Below are 18,079 nucleotides of genomic sequence, written 5' to 3'. Positions count from 1 at the left end.
GATCACAGCAACAAAGACCCAGTGCTGCCAATAAATAAATAATACATTTTTTTAAGTTACAAAATAACCAGGTTGAAAAAAAAATCAGGTGATTAAGAGATTTGTCTCACCAATGGACTTTTATCTATTATTGCCTTCTTATTGTGAGTTGAAGAGCATGACAGCAGAGGCAAGGAGGTGTACAATCAGTTCTCAAGGTATTTAAGTCTAGAAGGTCAGGGGTTCCATAGCATAGCCATGACTTCATAGATGCCCACATCATGATGGTTGAAATAACAAAGCCCCACAAAAGTGAAAGTTGAGAGCCAAAAAGCCTGCTGTGACAGCTTTCTGTGATGCCTCCACTGGAACATAGTCACAAATTGTCCAGTGCCCCAGTGACTGTGAAGAGGGAGGGCTGCAGCCAGTCCATCACAGAGCAAGGATTCAAACATGCTGCTGGAAGTAGGCCTCAGGGTGAAACTCTGACAGCCCTCTCACCAGTCCAGTGGAGAGTTGCAACCTTGAATCCAGAATGGTGGCTGCATGTTGGGTGAACAGCCTGTATCCCACACACCATCCTAGAGGTGGTCAGTCCTGGAGAAACACTGAGATATGCCTGGGTCTGACCACTGGTGTTTGGAGGAACAGAGCCTGTATTCCTAAGGCACCATAGAGGACACTCGGCCACCAGAGAGCTGCTCTGTCGCTCCTTTAAAGGGTCTTAACATAGATACTAGTAATATTTTTTAATTAAAGATTTAAAGCACATCTTCCAATATAGTAAAAAAAAAAAAAACTATTCAAGGGAATACCACAAATGGCAAATTTTTATAACCTAAAATCTTTGTAAGAGGACAAAAACAAATCAGAAAAATTAAACTAATAAAATGGTTCGGCAACTTTAATTTTACATTTGTATAAAAATATTACAAGTGGGGCTTCCCTGGTGGCTCAGTGGTAAAGAATCCACCTGCCAATGCAGGAGACATGGGTTTGATTCCTGGTCTGGAGATCCCACATGCCACAGAGCAACTAAGTACCTGCGCCACAACTACTGAGCCTGTGCTCTAGAGCCAGGGAGTCACAACTACTGAACCTACGTGCTACAACTATTGAAGCCCACACACCCTAGAGACTGTGCGCCACAGTGAGAAGCCTCCTCAGTGAGAAGCTCTTGCAATGCAACTAGAGAAAAGCCTATGCAGCAACAGAGACCCAGCACAGCCCCCCCGCCAAAAAAAATTACAAATGAAAACCATCCGAATGACGGTTGTGACTGAAATCCTGTTTAGTAAAGCATCGACACTATTCCGATGTTTTTGGTTTCAGTTTTTGCAACATAATGTGCAAATTCCGTCTAGCAGTCAAGAGTACTTTATGCTGCAGTAAAGAGTAATACAGGAGAAGGTGATGGCACCCCACTCCAGTACTCTTGCCTGGAAAATCCCATTGGGGGAGGGCCTGGTAGGCTGCAGTCCGTGGGGTCGCAAAGAGACACGACTGAGCGACTTCACTTTCACTTTTCACTTTCATGCATTGGAGAAGGAAATGGCAACCCACTCGTGTTTGCCTGGAGAATCCCAGGGTTGGAGGAGCCTGCTGGGCTGCCATCTATGGGGTCGCACAGAGTTGGACATGACTGAAGTGACTTAGCAGCAGCAAAGAGTAATACTGTACAGTTAGCAGTAGCAAGTATCTTTGAACTGGGCTGTTTCTGAGGTCAGTTAGTGAAAAAGTCTATTAATAATGTGTTTCAGTTGAGAAGCAGACGACATATAAAGTTTCATAATTCATAAGCCATGAATATGTCTGCTTTTCTTTTTAAATAAGTAACCCAAGTATTATTCTTAAAGGAAAATATTTTAATGGAGAATAGTATGAGAAAAGTGCTGCTCTATAAAGGCATCGCAAAGATCTTTATAGATTGTAGAAATTATAGAAGTAACAAAAGTGACAAGGTAGAAAAAAGTCATCTTTTTTCAATATTTAGATAAAATATTGAAATATTTTTCAATCTTTAGATAAAAACTAAAAGATTCTTGTCCTTTATGCGACGAGTTGACTCACTGGAAAAGACTCTGATGCTGGGAAAGGTTGGGGGCGGGAGGAGAAGGGGACGACCGAGAATGAGATGGCTGGATGGCATCACCGACTCTGTGGACGTGGGTTTGAGTGTACTCCGGGAGTTGGTGATGGACAGGGAGGCCTGGCGTGCTGTGATTCATGGGGTCGCGGAGAGTCGGACACGACTGAGCGACTGAACTGAACTGAACTGATGAAACATTTTATCAAACATTGTAAAAATGATCCTGTCCTCTCTTGGCACTGACGGATTAACCTAATTAATTTTCTTAAAGCAGCTGCAAGCTGTGCAAGTCTCAGCAGCCAAAGAATTTGTCAAATGATCAAAGACTGAAACATGGAAACTATGAGAACTTAAGAGTTCAAGATGTACGCCGCCCCCCCGCTACCCTGCAAATGAAAAACCACCTTGGAATTTTCCTTAGACAACCGCCTCACTTCTGTATGTCTTACTGTAGTGCTCTGAGCACCCTTTTCTCTGAAAAAGTTTCAAGCAGCTGGATTTTAATAGAATTGGTGACTTGTTCTGTCCACTTCAGCATGTCTTACTAATCAATCAGAGCAACTGGTTGATTACTGTTTCCCGAGATAACCGTCATGATTTTCTGGTACAATTGTGTATGCTACCAGGCTTCTCTGGTAAAGAAACTGCATCAGCCTGCAAGGCAGGAGACTCAGGTTCAATCCCTGGGTCAGGAAGATCCTCTGGAGAAGGGAAAGGCTACCCACTCCAGTATTCTTGCCTGGAGAATTCCATGGACAGAGGAGCCTGGAGGGCTACAGTCCATGAAGTTGCAAAGAGTTGGACACAACCGAGTGACTACACTTGCACTTTTTCACTGTTTACTACAGCCTGGCTTATCAGAGCATGCCTTATGAATCTGGCTATAGTTACTGAACTTATATCAGTGGTTTTGGGGCAGGACTGACATTAGAGTGATTCTATTTGTCAAACAGCTGACACACATAGTTAAAGAAACTCAACCCATCAGCATTTATTAAGATAACCAGTGCTGCTTCAGCATCAGTAACAAGATCCTTCAAGAACACAAACTGTACTGTTAGGGTTGCACAGAGTCTGGGGACATGGAGGTGGGGGAAGCCTGGGGTACAGGATACAGAATGGCAAGATAGCATCAGACTGAATTCTCTGATGTTCTGGAGAACATAAATAGGGTAAACATATAAAGAAGGGACACGTTTTTAATATTTAGGTTGGAATCCTTCAAAGTAGTGAGTTCCTCCTAGGGTTCCTTTGAGTCAAACATTTGCCCAGTGCAGCCTGGGCAAAGAGCAATGGGGGCTGTGGAGTCTGCTCCATCCAAAGGGGGCAGCCACTCCTGAGCTTCCCCTCGTGGCAGCTTCTGAAGCAATAATGAAACTGATGAATTGCTTAACCTTTGAAGGGATTTTTATGTGAGATCTTCTGATTTTTAAAATGTTCAGTCAATTCAGTCCAGTCACTCAGTTGTGTCCGACTCTGTGACCCCACAGACTGCAGCACATCAGGCTTCTCTGTCCATTGCCAACTTTTAAATGATCAGTTCAGTTCAGTTCAGTTGCTCAGTTGTGTCCGACTCTTTAAATGTTAGCAATCAATAAAAATATTTTCAACACCAAACAAAAATTATTTGCAGACTGAAACTGGCGGCCAACTTGAGACCTCCGAGTTTAGTCTGTTAACCTCAATTATGAAATGAGAAGAAATATAGCTGAGATCACGCAGCCGTGCCTGTTGAGAGCTGGTTTTCAAACTTTCAGTCCAGTGTGGTCTTGCCTGCCTTGCCTGGCTGTGTGTCCACCTCTGGGCCTGTGAAGATTTCTCCAGTTCATCTCTGTTTCTGTCTCTCCTACCTGTGGAGCTCTTTCACCGCTTGGCAGTTGGCAAGCCTGACTTCTTGCTTACTCCTCTTTCCACCCCGCCCAGGAAGGAGAGTCTAAGAGACCCAATGTCTTATTTAGATGGAGGAGAAAGTTTTTTAGTTGTATTTTACATCGCTTTATTTCCCCCCCTATGGAGTTCCAGACCCATCAGAGTTGGGTTTTTTTTTTACATGCATAACTTCCCTGACCAGGGCTCAAACCTGAGTACTCCTTGCAGTGGAAGCACAGTCTTAGCCACTGGACCATCGGGCAAGTCCCCAGGGAGAACCTCTTTAAGCCCTGAGTTCCATCTGCATGCCCAGCACTATCAAGTACTTTCCAACTATTAACTCATTGAATATCCCAACAGCCCTACTATTATTTAGAAGCATCAAGGAACGTGTCTAGAATCCAGGACTTTATGATTCTTAAAGCCTAAATTCTTTCTACTCTTTCATACTAACTCCCTTTACCTAAGTCTGTAGTGCAGTAATGATGAACACACACCAACAGAAAGTTTGGAGCAAAGCTTTTCTTTTTATTGCAGTTATTAGTGAAAGTTACACTTCAAACTGATGCTAAGCAACACTAAAACCATTAATATTTTAAAATCAAGGATTAAAAACAAATACAACATAGAACTCTTCCAATACACAGAATGGCAGAAAAAAGAGGAGTGGTTCTGTCACAGGACACTTTAGTGACAGTTTGGCTCAGAAAGAATCATGACAATTTCTTTAACATAAAATATTGTAAGTGACTGAACTTGCTTAAAAAAGCGGCTTGAAACTTCTCAATCTCAACCCTAGGTTTTTTGTAGTAAAGATTTTTTGGGGGAACATAATTTAAATACCCCCCAAGCATTTTTGTTTAAAAACTTTATTTGCCTTCTGCTCATCTTAATGACATACAGTCTTCAAGGAATTAAAATGACAACCATATCCAAAGCCTGGCCCCCAAGTACACAGTGATAGGACTCGACATTTGGTGTTTCTAATTATACAGTGATTACATATATATCATAGATTAGCTCCCACCCACCATGTAATCCAATTTCCTCTTAATAATATGCAGCCGTCAAGTTTAATATCAGTCAAGATTTTATCTTACAGCATATTACGAACTCAGACTCACTCCACTGACTCACTCCACTGTTTTAACTAATGTGACTGTGTAACCAAACATTAACAAAGGAAGGCTTACAGATAAACATTTTGAAATTCTGCAGTCTCTAAACTACAGTAAATTGTTCTTACTTATGAAAAGCCAACAAAAAAAAATGTAAGGCCAGACCGGGTATAAGACAGGATAGGGAAGATGAAGAAGGAGGTTTGAGTGTCCATCGTTTTACCATGCTGAAACTTGGTTTTGGTAGAAATATTTGGCAAGAATAGTTAGTGTGGAAAAGGAGGATGGAGAAAGAGGTTACTCTGATTTTATGTAATAATTCAGTTTCAAAACATACTGATATTAACCCCCCCAAATATTTCACATCTGCAGTACAAATAGGCACACACGGTTAAGATGGTTAAAAAGTAAAATTTAAAAAGCTATTTGTCCATCTGCAGGACATCTGCAGATGGCCCCACCCTCCCCACATGTCCTATATTTACATTTTACTTTTCAGAAAAGCCCCTTTAAAAAGAGTGCTATTTCCTCCTCCATTATTTTGTGTTTTAAAAAAAGCAGCAATTATCTAAAGTGGGAGCAGTTAGCCACGCTTTAGGGGTGTGTATCTGTGTGTAGTATAAATGCTCTCTAGAGTGAGTGGTCAGATTACACTGGAATGGTTATATTACAATTTTAGTCCCCCAAAACATTAAAGAAACACGTTTTTCCTATATAAACTTATGTAATACACAGTGTTATAAACATAGAATATTTACACAACACGCAGACACACACACACACCACTGCTTCCCACAGCCTATGAATGCATCCACATAGTCCACAAGAATGATCTTTATTCATAAGATACAGTAATACTTTCATGGGTCTATAACTGAAGACAGATATTAAAGCTACACATTATAGCAAAAACTGTTTAAAAGTATTCCTGAAATATCCAATGTTCTCAGCTATCTCACCCAGCAAGGTGGATTTTTTTTGTTCATTTTCCAAGCATGAACCTCCCCAACTTTTCAGTACTTGTAATTTTTATTATCCTATAAAACTAAGGCAGACATCACCCATGTTAGCGATGAGCTAAAAGCTCAAACTGCCTGCAAGAAGGGGAGATCAGCATCTATAGAGATAAAAAATAAATGTTGTATGCATTCATACCCTGTGTACCTCAAATGCATCCTTTATTTCTTAACAAAACAAACAAGCAAAGGAATTGCTTATACAACCTGTGGTGATGTGCCCTTTGTTTTTTTCCTAGAAACAGGAGCCCCTTACCCCCAGGAAAGTGGGTAAGTCTGTAAAAATGTAAGGTTCTGCCCACAATCCATAAAGATAACTGGGTCAGACACCAACAGGCTGCCTAAAATCACCTGCAGATGCTCAGAACTGAATTTAAATGAAGAAAAAAACCCTTTTAATATGATTTATTACAGGTACATGGTGATTGGAAAGCAAGGTCAACTCTGTGAAGTGTTAAGTGAAAGAAGCACACTTTCCTTCTTAAAACCTAACCCCATACTCCAAAAAAAGGTACAAAAAAATCTGCAAGAAACAAAGGAATAACAAATGGTTAACTATCTGGTTGTACAACAGCCTCTGATGCCAGTCCACAGCAAAAATGCCTGACGGCAAAAGGCAAAGTTAGTTAATTTTTGATTATCTGATGGTTTCATCACATTAATCTAACTCGAAATACAATCACAGCTGCCACAGCACCACTAAAAGGAGTTTGGTTTTTGGAGTTGCACTTTTTCCAAAAATGATTATATAGAAAAATTCCCCTGTGCGATAGCTAGCAGGGGAGAAATTGACCAGGATACGTTTGTAGGCGAACACCCTACCATGATAAAGCCTCAGTTTCTCTTACATTTGTTCGATAAAATGATCCAGGGTGGTAACTAAAGATACTTTCATAGAGGCAAACTGGAAATGAACACTTCGTACAACAATATTCTTTTATCTTGAACCTCTGAATCACTTTTCTTTTAGAGAACTCAAGCACTGTCGCAAATATCATCCTATTCTTAGAACTACTTTGTGAGGGAGGTGAGGCCAGGTATTATCAATACCATTTTACAAGAACCTAGGCATGAAGAGATTAAGGAATTTGCCTTAAGGACACAGAGCAAATTAGTGGTAGAGCTGACTAAACTCCAAGTCTCAGCTCAAGTTTTAGAGGCCTTTAAGATCCCTTGGGGAAGGGAATGGCTACCCACTCCAGTATTCTCGCCTGGAGAATTCCATGGACAGAGGAGGCTGGTGGGCTACAGTCCATGGGGGTGCAAAGAGTCAGACCCGACTGAGTGACTAACACTTTCAATACCCTCAAAGGCAACAAGTTCTCAACCATCTTTTTCCGGTTGTGATCTTCTAAAAGTTCTGGTATTCTAAACTTATTTTGCTTTCTCCTTTTAGTTCAGATTTGACTACAAAATGAATTTTAAAAAACTTTGGAACTTTGCACACACTAAGAGGCATATAGGTGAGAGATATATCTACAGAACTAAGGTCTGGAATAATATGTAAATTAAGAGGACATAAGAGTCTTAAGTATTCATTTAATATAATTTTTATATATTTAAGATGACAAGTCAGAATCAGTTACAAATCTTCTGATGTTTAAATCAGAGTCTGACTCATTAAAACCAGAAGCTATATTAATTTTCCTTAAGAATATGGGCACCACTGTTGCAAAAAACTGAAATGTTACTTTCAAGGATAATTTTCTCTATTACTTTGCTATAACATCCTATTTCAGATACATATTCTGTACACATTCTCACTCTACAGGTAGTAAAAACCTTTATGGACAGAGAGAATAGTTGCAGTACTAACAGTTTCAATCTTAATTCTCATACAACCAAGTTAGGATTTCTCTCTATCATTATTTACTAAAGTTACAGTCTAATGATTCTTACTATCTTTTTTCTTTTCTCCCTCCCCCTTTTAATAGTGTGTGTGTGTTTGTGTGTGTCTGTAAGGGGGAGGAGAGAGAAGAACTGCACGATTCATAAATGGCATAAAACACGGACAACATCTCCAAACAAAATGATGGCACTCAAGTAAATCAAAGAATGGTATGTCAAAGAAAAAACTTCAGAACCCAAACATGAAAACAGTATTCGGAGAGTCTCTCAATCAAGCCGTAACTTGTGGTATGTGATCTTTCTTTCCAAAGTATTTTAAAGACATTTACTCAAAGCAGAATTCTATATAAACTGCCTCTAAATCCTTATTCTTTCTTTTTTAAAGAGAAGGGTTGTACTCTGGGCTAAGAAATGAGAAAGCTCATGGAAAACTTTTTAAGAATCTTATGGGGGGACAAAGTATTAGATTTTGGTTAGTGCTTGCTAGACTTGATTTCTGAATTAGAAAAACAGAACATGCAGGATCATCAACATTATGAGATCACTCCCTTTCTGTGAAACAGGGAGATATTCGCAGTTAATCACCACCAGAGATCCAAGCCTGTTGCTACCAAAACCAAACATTTACCTGCTACCAAAGGTTCCTCTTGTTAAACTCCCTGGGATCAAACTGTATCCATTAACCTGGCTGGACTGTCTATGTTAGGCAAAATTCCCTCTTCATCACATCCTACCAGTGTTTTCCCCAAATCTTTTATCAAAAAATATATTTTTTTACAGGAAAGACTACCTTGTCTGGGAAGGTTCTGTGTTTTTTATATAAAGGGAAAAGCTGGAGAAGCTTTGTTGATAGCAATGTCGTGGCTCAATTTAATAAAAATACTTCATTTTAAAATTACAATTCAGAAGCAACGTCTCTAATGAAGACAGATGTACCTTTAGATCTGGAACAACAAACAACATAAAATACATTTAGTTTACAGAGACACTTTCTTAGGTTCAAATAACAAGAGTTCCTCTTTTACAGCGTGACTATGAGAAATAGGTAAGTATCAAACAATTTAAGGTTTCTGTCCAAAAGGATTCCAGCAAAGAAGCCTTTTCCTTTTCCTCATTTTCCCCCTACTACATACTCTCACAAACCCACTAGTCCATTTCTTCACAAAGCTCTCCCATCACACCTGCAACATCTTTTGTAGAAAAGTTCTTCCTTCTTTGGTTCTAAAAATAAAGGGCCAAATTAAAGGATTTTTGTTTGTCCTTCCAACTAAAGCTATGAAGTAAATAAAGCTGGAAAGTTTTAGGCATTAAATACCAGAGTAATCTCCCTCTCTAGTCTCTGGCACAGCCTCTTAAACTTATAACATTGTAGATTTGCATATAATCAATTTTTAGAAATAAAACATCACACAAAAAAGCAAAGTTCTAATGACCAATATTCCTATCTGTTTCCTACTCAATAAGACTATTCATGACAGCTCTAAGAGGTGACTGTAAGCTTGAGCACGTCACCCAGTATTTCAGCATGATAATTCAGCACTGATGCTAGGTACCCTGATTTATGGAGCCAACCATAAAGAACGAAATAAGCTCTATATGTCAGGTTTCTAAGAGCTTTTGGAAGGAAAAAAAGAAAATAAAGGAGGACTTCTACTTAAAGCTGCCTTAAAAATATTGGCCTACAAGAATTATATGCCTGCCAAACTGGGCAATGTTGAAGTATAATGAATAAAACTATTAAAATTATGACCACAACAAATATCCGTAAGAGGGGGGCATATACTTGGAACAAAAATATATCTGACTGCTTAAAACATATTTAGTTTTTTAGTATCAACAAATTCCTATAATCAGAATCAGTTTAGTTTAGTTCAGTCACTCCCCATGAACCACAGCGTGCTAGGCCTCCCTGCCCATCACCAACTCCCGGATACCAGCCTTCAATTACTACTTGATGTCAGGGTAAAGGAAGTAGCTTAGTGTATTATGAATATTTAAAAACCCACTGAAACTGGCAAAAATGTGGGGGGGAAGTGATATAACTAACATCTATATGAAATCACACGTTGATTCATTTTAAATTATTGTTTCACATAACATAAAAGTAACTTTTCCGATTATAATTACTTGAAACTTTCTCATTTACCCCTCTCAGTGAAAGAATATAATATGGCAAAATGTCATACATCAAACTCTGATAATTTAGAATTTAAAGCTCAGAGGATGGGATCAAGTTTATCTTTTAATTTCTTACAGAAAAAAAATGGCTTACCAAGAAAATTCACTGTGTAAAAATACAATGGAAATGTTTTACCTGTTTAAGAGAATTCACTTTTTCATATACCTTTATAAAAAGTTAATGTCAATACAAATAATCTTGATCTCTTCGTCCATGAGGTCACAAAGAGTTGGACACGATTGAGCAACTGAACCGAACTGATTCGCTAGGAAACTAAAGTGACTATATTACACTTGAAATTAATATCATATAATGATACTTTTAACTGTCCTCCAATTAATTCAAATTCATAATTATTACTTAAGTGTTTAACTAGCTCAAATACAGTATTAATCAGTCTTTATCTTAAGTTTAGCTACTTAAACTCTGTTTCTTCTTGATGAAGAAGAAACAACTTTAAAAGTATGGTAGGGTTAAAACAATTTTAAAAGCACAGTAGGAAAAAGATCAGGGTAGCAAATCTTCCATATAATATAATTATGGCAGGGGAGGGGACACCCCATTTCAAAGTCAATTATCACTGACTTCTGGATCATTTGCTATTTGTTTTCCAGGTCTATAAAAATGGTATCATAATCCTAATACTGAATGATGTAACCATATAAGCAGTTTCAACTGTAGCTGAAGTTAGAAAAAGAAGTGTAACAAGCTGGCCCCAATCTGCAGATCAGGTGAAATCAATCCAGTCTGTTAGTTTGATACTTAAGGAAAGGAAATCTAACTTTTAGGAATGTCCCACTTCCCCTCCACATTTAGAAATCTGTCTAAAGACTGTCTTTTTTAATGCCCACTATATAAACAACATTAAATATTCTAAGTTAGAAAATAGTGTTAATGGTTTATTGGTAAAAATCCAAACTCTAGAGTTTATGGAATTAGTAGTTTGGTTGGTATGTTAACATTCCATCTTAGCTGATATTATAAAGAAAGAGGAAAAGCTAGAAATATCTATAAAAATAAAATACCTTAAAACCAATATCTAAGCAAAATATAAAAGTTGCGCACAAATTGTCAATAAATATAAACATCACAATAGAAAAATTAATATTAAAAAAATAAACCCATAATTGCTATTATGACATTATAAAAAATGAGAAAGTTTAATGTGCATGTGTATTTGCAGACAGACATAGTACACTCCAAACAATCAATATAATTTCACTATCATTATTACATAATGCAGCATACAAGGTTACTGAGGTGTGGTGTTCTTTTGTCTGTTTTTTAAGTCTATCCTTTTCTGGAAGAGTGCTCACCAAGTTCACAAGCAAGAACTGGTTAGGTGATCATTTACTGCTGTTTACTACTTCTAGTTCAGGAGAAAATTGCTTTCTGATAGATTACTACATTTCCAACCAGTAGGAATAATTCTGCTATTAGCCTTCCTTTTACTTATTTCCTCCAAAGCCTAATTTTTACATATTCTATTTCTAATTAACCAATCGTATAGACGCACTGTCATCATTTCTCATCTATGCTAGAAAAAAAGAGGGAGCCATTTAGAATATATCTTGCAGCCTGAAAGAGAAAAAATTTCCCTAAAGATAGAGAAATAATCATTTTACTTTTCCTATTTCCTTGGTGAGTTGGCTCTATCTTTATATGCAGTCTTCTTTAGTAAAGAGTAATTAGAAAAGGCCACCAATAGATATTTACAAAAGGGTCAATATGCTGGAGGGGGGAGAATAGCCTATGACATAATTTCTGGCAAATTACCATTGACTTTGGGGGTTTACTACTATACTAGTACCCTTGCTAAAAAGTTAAGCAAACTCGCTGTTTTATGTGCCATATAGATTACCTTCAACACAGCTGAGAACTGAAAGGGTTAATTCTGTTAAAAACTGTGTTTTTAAACCTACAAAATACATTTGGTGAGCATTTACTTAGATACTTTACTGAGTAAAAGCTATATTTGGTTCCCTTGGACCAGATTCAGGACAACAAATAACATTATTTATATGAAACGGTCATACTCTTGGAGTTCTAAAATAATTTATCTTTTAAATTTTTAGCCGCATGCTATTTGAAAAATAAAAGTGTACAGCACCATCTTCTGAAAAGGCACTTTCTAAGAACCGCCTTGCTCTAAAAAACGATTTAAAAATTTAATTCTGCGTTTACCCTGAAGAACATCTTTGCTTTAATGATACCCTAACATAGACACAACATTAGAGTTTGGTTACCTCAGATATTGATTTCAAAAAGGAAGGGAGACCAATGGTTGGATGGATGATTCAATAGCATCTTAATTTTGTCATTCTGTTGGCTACCTGATACTTCAAGAGGGCTTCTCATTGGTAAATCTCAATCCTCCATATGAAATTTATTAACCTTCTATGTTTAATTCAAACTAAAATCTTTAGTTTCCATACTTCAAGAGCAAAATATTCTGACGACAATGTAAAAATACAGAGCACTATCTTTGATGGGTAAAGAAAAATAAAATTCAACTAGTAGTAGATAATATTAGCACAAGCTTTGACCACTGTATCTCAGTTAAAAGAACTTATTTTGATCAACATGGAAAACTATAAACTGAAATGTACCACTTTTAAAAGCAGGAAAAAGTAAAAAATATTTTTCCCTTTGAGGCTATATATATATATATATATAGAGAGAGAGAGAGAGAGAGATACTGAATTTTTCTTCCTGTGAGTCAGCTTAGGTTTCACTAATCACAGTATCATTTCTAGTCTTGCCACTGATCAAAAATGTTCTTAGGGTAAGTAGGAATTTTTTTAAAGAAAATTCTCACTTTCCCATTTATGTACTGATTTTACACATTATTCTTTGCTTGTTTTTCAACTCCTATAGAACCACAAAGTGCTTTATATGATCAAATGAGAGGAGAAAAGGAAAATATAGACAGAATCTAGAGTCAGGGTTATACTGCCACTCACAAAGGTCTCACGTGGTATAAAGTCTCCCAAGTATTATATTGAAGCTTTACGATATCCATGAATTCTCAAAAAGAATGAAAAGGATTAAAAAAGCCAAAATAAAGATACCAGTCCAATGGTGTCTTTTTACAGCTTGACTGATAACTCATAAAAGATAATTTAAGTAGCAAGCTACTGTTAGCGGCAACTTGTCTTTAAAAAGTATTCAATAGGAAAATATCTAAGAGGATGAGTTAAAATAACGATTTAAACCAGCTTTAATAATACTAAATAAAATTTACATAGACCTGTCAGTTAAGCCTCTTGGAAAAACATCACTATCAAGTTTTAATAGCAAGACTACAAAATATTCTAGCTGAATCCAAGTGGCGAGCTTCATGAATTTCATAAAAATCACTACCTATGGTAAATTCATGTTGGCCTCTGAATCAAATACCCACAAAATTTCTTGGATAAGAGTCTCTAATTCCTATTCTATAATTCATCAGAAATAGATCCTTCAGATTTATTACTGGCATTCTGAGTGTTCGCCTATTCCTTAAACATTGAGATCCTCTGCCAATCATTTCTAAGGAATGGCAACTCAGCTTTTACTTTCCTAGACATAGCTTAAGTCTGTCATGACTAAGTCTGTCATGAGGTCTGTCATACTAAAAGCCATTAGAGAATATATAAGTAAACTTTAGGCAGTGGTGAGTCATTAGAGAACCTACTGCAGTTTGGAAAACTAGTATAGGTGTTTAGAAGGCTAGGAGTCTCCATGCTAGAAGGAAGAGATGAATCTTTATCAAGTGCCTTCTAAAACACCCAGTATATTCCTACTAGAATCCCACCTAGACTCTCTTCAAGGAAGATAAATAAATTAATAGGTTATAACCAGGAAGATTTTCATAGACAAATACTTTTTCTGAGAAATGTGTTAAAAGGTAAACATTAAGAAAAAAATAAAGGGCATCTGTACGTCTGTGAAAATAAGCCAAAAACCAGTACTAAGGAGGCTGAGGTACCCTTTTCCAAAACTCCTAAAGTAAAAATCCACATTTCTAAAACAAAGAAAGAGTATCCTGACATTAAATTGAACCTAAATTGGCAGCACCCTTTGTTATCTTGATATTTCATGTTCTTAAATCTTATTTAGGAAAAAAAAAAAAGTTTAACACTAGCCTTGAATCCTGCTCATTTCCTTACTGTTTACTGCAGTAACTGTCAGACTCTACACTTCATTAAATAAATATAGCAGCTACAGTATTATAAATGCATGGTCCTCAATGCCATTAACTTGATACTGTAATATAAAACATGTATCAGCACTTTACATATTTGCCATCCAGAATATACATTAAGCTCCCAATTCTTCTTCACATGAAAATCTCTTACACCAGTTGCTGGGACTGACATTTTAAAATCACTCACATATCACAGAAAACAGCAGAGAGAAATTTAGCATTCACTGTATGTATAGTTAGTGAGCAAGGGCAGGAACAGAAAGGTCACTGTTGAGTTTCATGACCATTTAAACTCAAAACAACCTTTTTTTTCTTCTTTTTTTAAATAAAAAAATCAGTGATTCTACATCAGAAGTACAATAACAAAACAAATTTCAAAAAATATGTGCCATTTAGTCTTTTATCTTAAAATTCTAAGCACAAAGTTTCTTATAATTAAGTTTGATATACCAATTTGTTAGTAAGCAAAATAGAAATATACTATACATATTCTTTCAAGTTAACCAACTTTAAACTAGCAATGCTGAAACTCTAAGAGCACCCTATAAAGAACTCATTTCAAAGGTAAAGCTTTATGTTAAAAAAATTTTCTTTCCCTCTGTAAAATTCCTTCTAAATAGATTTAAATTGTGGGCTTTACTTTAGCACTGAGATTAGGTGCCTGAAATTAGGTAAACAGGGGAAAATTATCTAGATTCTTCCCTAGATCCTAAAGTCTCCCACAGGAATCTGTGAAACTCCCACTGATAAAGGAAGATGTTTTACTCATCCTGAGCAAACATACGCCATCAGGTTTTTACCATCTAAGATATACTATTTCCTTCTCCTGTCTATGTTCTGGATTATATTCAGTGAAATTTCAATGTAAAAAAAAATACAACCTTTATAGACATTTTTTGAAGGAGGAGAGGCGGTTGGGAGAAAAACATATATACTACACAAATATTACCTTATGTAAAGAGCTTTGAAACAGTGTTGTAAATTGCATCTCAGCAACTTCAATATAATAAACATACAAAATACAGTACTTGCTTAGTTTTCTGGCAGGGGGACAAAAGATTTCATACCTGTTGGAGGACATGGGCTCAGATTTTAGGCTCAAAATACAGTAAATTGGCATCACGTGGGTAACAGGTAAGAGAGAAACTAAAGAGCTAATCCATTTGTTTTCATGTGCAGATGGAATTCTGAAAGGTTAACAACAATGCCCACTGGAAACAATCTGTAATATCTACACTCTGAACCAGTGCAAAAAAAAAAAAATTTTAATGCAATTCTCATGAGTTACAAAGTGCAAAGCTCCCTTGAATCCAAGGTTACTGATAAACTCAGTTTTGACAGCTCTATAGTATTTTTTAATATCTTAAAGTGAAGTTAATAAAACAAAAGTTCTGCAAAAAAGTTTTTCAACATTTCAGTGATTTCACTCATTTCAAATGATCAAAGACCTAACTTCCTTTGTCACCATCTCCCTAATTTTAAAAGGAAAGTTACACTAGTGATGAATTAGCAAATAAAGTTTTAAAAATATCATTTTGTATTTTCCTGACTCATTTTAGTAAATGAAAACTGGCACCTTACCAGTATGATTCAATAAACACGAGCTCTTTTCAAAAATTTAAATATCTTCTATATCTTAAGCTAGTCATTGTCATTAATTAAATCAAAGTTCTTCAACTTTATTTCTAATATTCAAGGTCAAGACTCATTTAGGAAATTTAACTTCCTTCATTTTCATAATGATTTTTATAAGACATGCTTTAAACTTGAAAATTATAAAACTTTCCTTCTGAAATTAAGGCTGTATTACTTTGCCCTTTTAAAATTATGGAGGTGCCTGTTTGTTTCTCCCACGATTGGTGGTAAAGATGTAAAACAGACACAGCTTTCTTTTAAAACTGCTTATTGCACTAAAAGAGAGCAAAAACGAATTGTCAGTTCTTAAAATAAACATGATTATATTTCTATAAAAGATGTTGCCAATACGATCCTATTAAAGCACTATTCTAATAAATATAAAAGAAAAGAAAGCTATACTTCAAAACACATACATATATGTTTATATATACAACACATATATATAAAAATATATATATGAAAATCACATTAAGGTATGACAGGCAGCAAGTAAACCAGCAAAAAAAATTAAAAGAAACCTCAACAACCCCTTCTCTCTACCCAATTTCAGAGACCTCAACCCTACACGATTCCAATCATGTAAAACATTTACCCTTTATAAAAGCTTTAAGGGATTTCCATGTATAACACATAGAAACAGAAGGCTTTAGAATAGTAGCATCAGTTATAGAGTTACAACTTTTGACAAGTTTTTTTTTTTTTTTAATAGCAGCTTTAACAAATTCACTAAAGAAAAAGAAGAGTTTAGGTGCTACTGCTTATGTACACATTGCACAAATGGCAAATTTAAGTTGAGGGCTGCAAGGGGCAGACATTCACTCTCACAAAACCATATTTTATATATATACGTATATATAAAATAATTTTGTTTCTTAGGAAAGCAATACCAAGAGTTGAGGACTCAAAATTGTGTATGAGACAAGAGACAGGAGTAGGGTGTGCAAAATAAAGATCTAGTTTGTCATGCTTCATATTCAAATGAACCAGATACATGAATACTTGAATGTCACTGGTAGCATCAGGGGAAAAAAATGTAGGTGATAAAGGCAAGGGAGGTAGAAAAATGAAAGTGGTGGTGGGAGAATAATAAAAGGGAAAGATGGCTCCCGATGGAATGAACTATAAAATATATACAGAGATACATATATATCTACTATCAGTATAGATCTAGATATATATGCATATGCAGTATGCATGTATATATGTAAAATATACAGATAAATTTTACAAGAATACATGAATGCACATTAATTTTTTTGCACACATCATTGTGAACAATCACTTTGATTATTCATATAGGTGTAGTTTTTTTTAAAAAAAAACAAAAACAAAAACATCATTTTCTTTTTTTTTGCAAAGAGTTGTGCTGCCAAGCAACTTGAGGTAAAGGCATTAAAAGGGTTAGACTACAAGAAAGTGAAAACAAAACAATCGCGATACTTCCTACAGGAGACCGCACAAAAAAGCAGTTGGCTGGTTTCATATTGCATAATGGTGCTGTGTTCCTTGATGAAGTAAACAATCTTCCTGTATCAACATAAAGATTAGACCCTGGCCCCCACACAGTGTTGGTTTCTGTATGGCTGGAGGCGTCCTCACCCAGCTGACTCCACTGGAAACATAAGTTGCATGTCGATTCATCTTCCAGTTCTTCCTCTCAGAGAATACTCTTAGACTTTTTAAGCAAAGTACATTGTGCGTAAGGTATCTTGGTGAATCTGTACAGCCTTGGCAAGAGCTTGTGGATCTCGTCCATTGCTCTGTCCTGAAACGTGACTTCCTTCAGCACTGTAAGAAAAGTGACAATGAGCACAAAACCAAACCCTATTCTTATGTAATAATTCTGAAGAATATTATTTATAGAAAAATTTTTTAAAACTAAAAACAGAGGCCAGTGTAATGAACTTTGACATGTCTGTCATCTAGTTTCAATAACTATGACCTCAAGGCCAATTCTGTTTTACTTTTCTCACCTCCCCAGGATTATTTAGAAGCAAATCCAATACATCCTGCAATTTTGTCTGAATATATCACTTTTATTACCAATAATCTCTCCCCTGAACTAATGGTAAAGCAACAAAATCACTACATCACACTATTACTAATAAGCCTAGACTGCACATCTTAATAGGAACCCTCACCTTGGACAGTTAG

The 18,079-nt window shown here is 36.2% G+C and overlaps 1 protein-coding gene and 1 pseudogene across 3 annotated transcripts in view; both read right to left on the bottom strand.

Moving 5' to 3' along the window:
• Positions 1-215: 215 nt before the first annotated feature.
• Positions 216-2,606, bottom strand: LOC148777980 (succinate dehydrogenase [ubiquinone] cytochrome b small subunit, mitochondrial pseudogene; annotated as a pseudogene).
• A 1,838-nt stretch (positions 2,607-4,444) lies between these two features.
• Positions 4,445-18,079, bottom strand: part of AGO3 (argonaute RISC catalytic component 3) — a 132,175-nt gene continuing 118,540 nt past the window's right edge. For all 3 annotated transcript variants that reach the window (XM_055402949.2, XM_055402950.2, XM_088835135.1), the window contains one exon: positions 4,445-17,713. In XM_055402949.2, coding sequence (XP_055258924.1) covers positions 17,605-17,713 — 109 coding nt within the window. In that variant the 3' untranslated portion in view covers positions 4,445-17,604. The remainder of the gene's footprint in view (positions 17,714-18,079) is intronic.

This window comes from Moschus berezovskii, chromosome 4 (assembly GCF_049115385.1).
Source record: "Moschus berezovskii isolate FMDL1 chromosome 4, NW_MosBer_1.0, whole genome shotgun sequence".
In the NCBI taxonomy this organism is placed as follows: domain Eukaryota; kingdom Metazoa; phylum Chordata; class Mammalia; order Artiodactyla; family Moschidae; genus Moschus; species Moschus berezovskii.
This window is presented reverse-complemented; position numbering and strand designations above follow the sequence as displayed.